Source organism: Pinus tabuliformis, chromosome 2_2, assembly GCF_031772625.1.
Source record: "Pinus tabuliformis cultivar Carrire ecotype Pingquan chromosome 2_2, CPIR1, whole genome shotgun sequence".
Classification (NCBI taxonomy): domain Eukaryota; kingdom Viridiplantae; phylum Streptophyta; class Pinopsida; order Pinales; family Pinaceae; genus Pinus; species Pinus tabuliformis.
Genome location: NC_142300.1, coordinates 745,242,153 through 745,249,682, shown reverse-complemented (window position 1 = coordinate 745,249,682; position 7,530 = coordinate 745,242,153). Strand labels below are relative to the sequence as shown.

Sequence of the window (7,530 nt, the reverse complement as noted above, 5' to 3'; positions counted from 1 at the left end):
TTAATATTTTTAAATATACCTCTCTCATATATTCAAAAAAATTAAATATCTTTATATATTATTTTTTATTTATAAATATATAAAACACAATTCAATTATATAAATTTATATATTTCTAAATAGTTATAATAGAAATATAATATTTTAGTCAAATATAAAAATAAAAAACATAAAAACATATATATAATGATAATGATGATGGTTAACGTCCACTGAGACAAAATAATGATCTATCGGACCTAAAAAGACAAATTATTTATTTTGATTTAAGATTTTATTCCTATGCTCAAAAAGCTTGGAGAGAAGCCTCCCGAGTTCACTATAATTTTGGCATTGTAAAAGGCTAGGAAGGCCAGTATTGTAACAAAGGTTGTGAAATTGAGATCTAATGTGGTTGTTGTCATTTATTATTTTTGTTTATTTTAATTTTCTATTTAAACCCTATAAACTTAAATGTTATAAATATATATATTTATAAACAATATAATAAAATTGAAATATTTTAATGAAATATAAACTTAAGTATCTAAAAAGACATATATTATTAATTTATATATATGTTTATTTTATATATATATGAATTTATATATTTATAAATAATAAGAATAGAAGTGTAACATTTTTTTTTTCCGAAGAAAAAAGCCGAGCTTTTCTATTAATCAAAAATAAAAAAGCTACAAAAGGAATGAGTAAACATTCAGCAGAGATTGCTTGTGCCATAGAGATATTTAAATCTCCTCTGTGGTGTCTTTTAGACCATATCTTTTTATCAAGAGACTAAGAAAGCTCTCCTGACCGCGGCCTGTACAGCCATATCAAAAAATAACAGTCAAAGCTGTCTCATAGTATCTGGGCCTCCTTTTTATCAGGAAAACAGCCCAATGCATAATATCAAAAGAACAAAAAACAAACTGTCTCTCCTGCTTCAGGAGCATTTTCATACATGTTCAGACAAAAAAAGGATGATATATTATGAGTATGGAGGAAGATCCGACACACGGATCTGATCCTGAACTTGCTCTGTTATCCTCCACGAACCCAGAATCTGCTGTAAACCTGCTTTAGAATACCTGTCGGCTTCTTCATTTTTATCCCTGTAAATATGATCAATGGAGAAAACATTAAAATGAATCTTTAAATTTTGGATTTCTTCTAACAGAGGCATCAACATATAATTCCTGCATCTAAATTTCCCATTGACCCAGTTTACCACATTTGCAGAGTCTCCAAAAATCTGAACTGTGAGGATATTTCTATGAATGAGCCAGCAAAGGAGAAGTTTTAGGGCTGATAATTCAGCAAAATTGTTTGTGCCCATCCCAAGACCTACTGAGGCTTTTAATGAATGAGAGGGACTTAGATGAATTATAATTCCGGCTCCAGTGATGTTGTTTTGAGCTGCCCCGTCAAAAAAGGCCCAGGGGATGCCTTCTCTGATGACGAATTCCTTTCGCTGATTTGAAGTTTGAGGACTCTCCGGTTCAGGAATGCTAGCTAATATGGCTGCGGCTTGAATTGCAATGACATCCGGGCAATCCAAATACCCCAACAGACAATAGGAGGAAGGTTCCTCAGGTTTTTCTCAAGATAGTGGGACCACCAGAATTCCCATGCTGCTGATAGATCTTCCCCTTCCCATCTCGCAGAAATGTTCAAAAGTTTTTTTGTTTCCTCCCAAACTTGTTTAGTGAAAGTACAGCTCAAAAAAAGGTGAGGAATGGATTCAGATTCAATCAGGCATAGAGGGCATCTACTCGGCCCCTGCTTGAAACGAGCTTGAAGAATTTCCCAAGTGGGGATCTTGTTTTTTAAAGCGCACCAGAGAAAGATTCTGGCCTTTTTGGGGCATTTCAGCTTAAACAGAGGTTTCGCCCACCAAACCGGGGGGTCCCACCCCTTTCTTTTCATCAGGAAGTTATAGCCGGCCTTTGGGGAGTAAAGACCAGTCTCTGCATGTGCCCAAACCAGTGAATCTGGTATGTCCTTTAGCCTAACATTTGATCGATTTAGTTCCTGGATGAAACCCCGCCACTCAGCTCTCCAAATGGGATCGATGTCCAAGTCCTCTTCTGATTTCCAAGCCTGTCCCCAGATGGACGATAACTCCATGATTGCTATCTGATTTAAATTTTTGATTCCTTTTGTATCAAGGTGTGCAATCAGACCAGGAGATAAAGCAAACAGGTCATTGCACCCTACCCAAGGGTCCTTTCCAATCCACAGACTTTCTCCATTCCCCACTTGCCATGCTAAGCCTTGTTCTATGATTTTAAATGCCTCAGTGGTTGCCTTCCAAATGACCGAGCAATTTCTCCCTTTTTTGTTTGGACTTCTGATCCAGTCTTCAAGCGGTACTGGATCAATGTATTTCCTTTTGACTACTCTAGTCCAAAGGTTCTCCGCCTTAACAATTCGCCATCCTGATTTTGCCGCCAAAGATTGGCAGAAATCCACGAGTTGCTTTACTCCCCACCCTCCCCACTCCTTTGGTCTAGCAATCTTATCCCAAGCTACCCAGGGAAGCACTGAGTCTTCCTTAGAACCAGACCACAGAAATCTGCTACAAATCTGCTTGATTTTATGAATAATCCCTTTGGGGATCCAAGTCAGCGCTGCCCAGAAGACCGGAATGGCTTGGAGAACTGAATTTACCAGAGTCAATCTACCGGCTCTTGATAACCACTTGAAACTCCAGTGCGATATCCTTTGTTCAATTTTTGCCACTAACCAATGCCAATCCTGTTTTCGGTATGAAGACGGCTTTAACCAAAACCCAAGGTACTTGAAAGGCCGATCCATATGGCAGGTTTCAAAAGGCAAGTAGGATGTAATTGCAGTTTCCTCTTGCCTGTTGAAGCCTTCCAAGATAAAATGAGACTTTCTGGGATTAATTTGAAGTCCTGTAGCTTTCAGAAACAGATCAATGATATCTTTAAGAACTTTTATTTCATTTAAATTCCCATTTAAGAATAACAATATATCATCAACAAATAGTAGATGAGTTATGAAAAGGTTAACAGCAACCTCCAAACCTGTGAGCAAACCTGATTGCTTTGCTTTTAATATTAGTCTACTGAGGCCTTCAGCAGCCAGGAGGAAGAGCAAGGGAGAAAGAGGGCATCCTTGTCTCAAACCTCTCTGGCTTTTGAAAAAATGGGAGGCAGCCCCATTTATCAACACATCGAAACTTACATTTGTAATGCACCCCATTATCCAATTTATAAACTCCAACTTGAATCCAAGGTGTGTCAGTAATAATCTGAGATACGACCAGCTAATCCTGTCATAGGCTTTGGAAAGATCAATTTTTAACACTGCCCCTTTTTTCTTTGCTTGCCTGATGCTGTGGATGGTTTCCTGGGCCACCCCTATTGCTTCGTGAATTTGCCGACCATCCAGGAAACCAAACTGCTCATTTGAGATACAACCAGATAAAATAGGCTTCAGACGAACCGCAATGATTTTAGCTATTATCTTGTAAATGGTATTGCAAAGGGAGATGGGTCTGAAGTCTTCAAAAGAATCTGGATTCTCTTTTTTTGGAATGAGTGCAATGAAAGTAGAGTTGAAAGGGCTATAGATTTCACCTTTCTTTCTAGATTCCTCCACCACCTCAGTAAGCTCATCACCAATAAGATCAAAAAAGTGAGAAAAAAGCTCTATAGTCCAGCCATCCGGGCCCGGGCTTTTATCTTTTGGCATTGCTTTTATAATACGCTCTACTTCCTCCTTATCCACTTCCCTATAGAGATTTTCAGCTTCCTCCTCTTCCACGAACCTAGGGAAAGCTTGGGCTGTTCTGATAATTTCGGCTAAAGAGATCCCCCCAGGATCAGAAAAGAGAGATTGAAAATGGCTCTTACCCAAAGATGAAACGACTTCAAAAGAAGACACCTCCCTCCCTTCAGGATCTTTCATCTTCCATATAGTATTTGCATTTTTCCGGCCCTTTGCATAATTATGGAAAAATTTTGTATTTTCGTCCCCAGCTTTCAACCAAATGGCCCTACTTTTCAGCCTCCACTCCTCTTCTTTGTCCAACAAAATCTTTGCTCTACTCTTTTCTAAAGCCAAAATTTTTTCTTTCGACTCCTGGGTTACATAAGCATCCGCTTCAGGATCTTCCAGCAAACTTAGAGCCTCCTCAATTTTAACCAACTCCTCATTTTGTTTTCTTCTTCTTGCTGAAGCCCATTCGATGGTTGCTCTCTTAAGCCTTTTTAAATTCTCCATAAAATGGCCTCCTTTGTTATCCGGAGAATTTGGACCCAGATGTCTCCAGGTATTCCTGAAGAGCTGTTGATAAGACTCCTCCTGTAGCCAAGAGGCATTGAATTTGAAAGGTGTGGCCGGCTTGGCAGGGGGCTTTGAGAATTCAAGGAAAATGGGAAAATGATCCGAGTTTCCCCCTTCCCCCACCCATTGCCTGAACAGAGGAATATATGAAGCCAGCGGTTCATTGATGAGAAAACGATCCAATCTCTTTGCAATTCTCCCCTCTCCCGTTCTTCTGTTCCTCCAAGTCGGTTTAGCCTTTATAATATTTACATCAATCAATTTTGAAGTCTGAAGAGCTTTTGAAAAAAAATTTGTCAACGGGTCTTCCCTCGCAGAGGGTCCCCAAGCTTCTGCAATCCCCAGGGAGAAATTTAGATCACCCCCTATTATCAGGGTTTTATCTGTTAGAAGCTCTTTTGAAAAGAAGTCATTCCAAAAAGAGACCCTACCCTGACAGGGTCCATACACATTTATAAACAACAAAGGCTGATCAAAATCAGCCGAGAGAATCTCCATACCAAGAGCATGAGGCGATCCCCAGCAATTTTGTACCTTAAATCTTCCTTCCTTAAAGCCAATGGCAAGACCTCCAGAGTGACCAGCAACATCTAGTGCAATGAAAGCCCAACCCGGAAAGAGGGATCGCAGAATGGATTCAACTTCAGCACTTTTGCCCAAGGTTTCCTGGAGAAAAACTAAATCCGGGTTGTGACGAGTGATGAGATCTTTCAGAGCTAGTTTTTTGGGTTTACTAGCTAAACCCCTGCAATTCCAGGAAAGACAGATCATTTGATAACCGACTCAGGGGTTTTCGCTGCTCTAAGCGCCCCAGGGATCGACATTTGTTTCCCGTCAGCCACATCAAATTTTGCCTTAACTTGAGCTTTTGAAAAAAGAGATTTCCGCCCTCTGCCTTTCTTAGAGGTGCCCTTAGACGTCTCAGGACTAAGACCACCCACCGTCTCCAGGATGTCATGGGTGAAGGAGGGTCTCTTATTGTGAGATCTGAGGTTATAATGTCGGACAGCAGACGAACTACCCAACCCCTGACTCTTCTTAGGAAGATCCTCACAGTTCAGATTTAGAGAAGGAATAGCTTCTGAGAGTGATTCAATGTTTTGAAGAGGATCATCATAATTTGGAACCATAGGGACATCTGACACTATGTCACCATTAAAAGATTCAGAATTTACAGAGAAAAATAATGGAGAAGACTGCATACCGGATGGGGCTTCCTCAGATGGGGCGACCAGAGCTGCTTCTGGTATTTCCAGGTGAGGCTGGACTTTTGCGTCATGATCCGGGAGCTCCTCCTTCCGCGGCACGCCTTCATTCGACAGGTGTATAGGGTCTTCATTCTGATGATCAACCTCCGTGCTACTTGCCTTCATCTGAACCTCGGGATTCCCCAGCAATTCCTCCCATTCCTCTTCCTTGTGCTGTGCCTTTCTTCTTCTTTTCCCCAGCGGACAATCCCTCGCTAAGTGCCTATACTCATGACAGCAGTGGCATCTGAAGGGGAAAAGTTCATAATCTAAGATCTACTCGTAAACATAGTCCTTATACTGCAATGTAAATGATTCAGCAAGCCCATCCGTCGGATTAAGCCTTACGAGGATCCTCGCCACCGCTCTTTCAAAGGTATGCAGGAAAGATCTATCAGCATCCAGATAAGTGCCCAAATGGTTCCCAATTGACTTAAAGACTGAGTCCACCCATAAGAATGGAGGGAGATTTGGTGCCCTAACCCATACGGGGATTTCGTCAACCTTCTCCTTCGAAGCATCAAACAGAGGAGTCCATCTTTTAAAAAAGACAGGCCTATTCCCGAAAGCCCAGTTTCTCCCCTCGACCCATTCCATAGCTTCCTTTGAATCGAATTTTACCATAAACCAACCCTTTACCAACGTGGCGGTCCTGAAAGATTTTGCCGGGGTCTCCAACCACTGACTCTCTGCCCACTGCTTTAAAAATTTTCCAGAAACATACCTCCCTCTTGCTCTGCCCACAAGAGTACATTCTGCCACATCCAGAGCATCCTCGACCTGAACGTCCATACCTAGAACCAGGTTTGAGACCCGTTTCTTTTTCCACGATTTCGCCTTCTTTCTTTTTTCCCCTACCTTCTCTGGTGCCGGCTCTGATTCTCTACCGCCTGAGGCAGGGTTCAAACCTCCTTCATCCCTTTGATGGAAATTTCCATCATCCACGATGTTTTGAAAACCATTGCCTGATGGGGTTTCAATCAAACCCTCCACAGGGCTGCCTGCTTCTCCTTGAGCCGAAGAGCCGCCTACCTCCGCCTTCCCATGAAACGAAGTGTTTGCGGAATCCCCCGAAGTCGATAGCTTGCAAAAACCCACAAAAACCCCCTCCCCCTTGGAAGAACTCTGCAAAGATTATTTTATAAAGAGGGATCTATTAATAGCCGGCTGGACGTTCCTATCTCCCGAACCTTTCCCAACACCCTGAACACCCCCCACCGTCCTCCGTACCCCGTGGTTTTGGGGAAAATTGATGATGTCCTCAAGACCACCCGATGAAACAATTTTTTTTACAGGGGAAGAGGACTTACTGTTTGGCGGAGAACTAACCTTGTCTTTCAGCGAGCCCGGTCTTGTATGAGAGTTTATCACCTCCGAAACCCTGCCTCCTTTTCCGAAACCGCTAGCGAGCTCCAGACTTTCTTCCAATAACCCTTTTGATGGATTTGAACGCCACGGACCACCTCCCGGGAAAAATGCAGACGAAAGGCTGGCTGAATGCCCTAGGATCTCGCTGATATTTTTCTCCGTGACCTCCTTTCCCCAGACAGTAAGGATGTCTTCCGGGGCTGGGTCAAGATCGACCGATTCGCTTTGTTTTACCATGGTTAAAACTCTCCGTAAAAATCTGAGACCGCCTTACAACCGTAGACTGAAGAAAAACTGCAGAAACCACTTCAGAGTTGCCCGTTTCAAGAAAGACCGCAAGGGAAATATCGCCAGAGGGGTTTCACCGCAGCGAAAAAACGCCAAAGAGTAATACCGGAAACATCCGTAGACACAAAACCCCGTTCTCTGGAAACAAGCAGCTTGCAGTCCTAATCCCCAGCTGTCGCCTTCTCCAGATGTCCGCCCAGACCGTCCTCGGTGTATACGCCAGCTACCCCTAACCCCGTACCGACCGAAACCTCCCTGCGCCACCTGCATCACCTAGGCCTATGGCCTAGGGTTCCCGGATCAAACCCTAGCCCATGCATCCCTCTCCCGT

At 42.5% G+C, this 7,530-nt stretch overlaps 1 protein-coding gene across 1 annotated transcript; it reads right to left on the bottom strand.

Moving 5' to 3' along the window:
* Positions 1 to 970: 970 nt before the first annotated feature.
* On the bottom strand, positions 971 to 7,148 carry LOC149194833 (uncharacterized). The gene is made up of 5 exons (XM_089407819.1): positions 6,873 to 7,148; positions 5,845 to 6,668; positions 5,076 to 5,790; positions 1,820 to 4,962; positions 971 to 1,094 (listed from the first exon to the last, which is right to left on the bottom strand). The coding sequence occupies exons 1-5, from the start codon at positions 7,146 to 7,148 to the stop codon at positions 971 to 973; spliced, it is 5,082 nt and encodes a 1,693-aa protein (XP_089263945.1).
* Between the last annotated feature and the right edge of the window lie 382 nt (positions 7,149 to 7,530).

Coding starts and splice junctions, on each gene's coding strand:
- LOC149194833 (XM_089407819.1), bottom strand. CDS start 7,148: ATGGTAAAACAAAGCGAATCGGTCGATCTTGACCCAGCCCCGGAAGAC. Junction 6,669..6,872: donor CGGGCTCGCTGAAAGACAAG/GTTAGTTCTCCG, acceptor TAATCTTTGCAG/AGTTCTTCCAAGGGGGAGGG. Junction 4,963..5,075: donor CAGCGAAAACCCCTGAGTCG/GTTATCAAATGA, acceptor GTTTTTCTCCAG/GAAACCTTGGGCAAAAGTGC.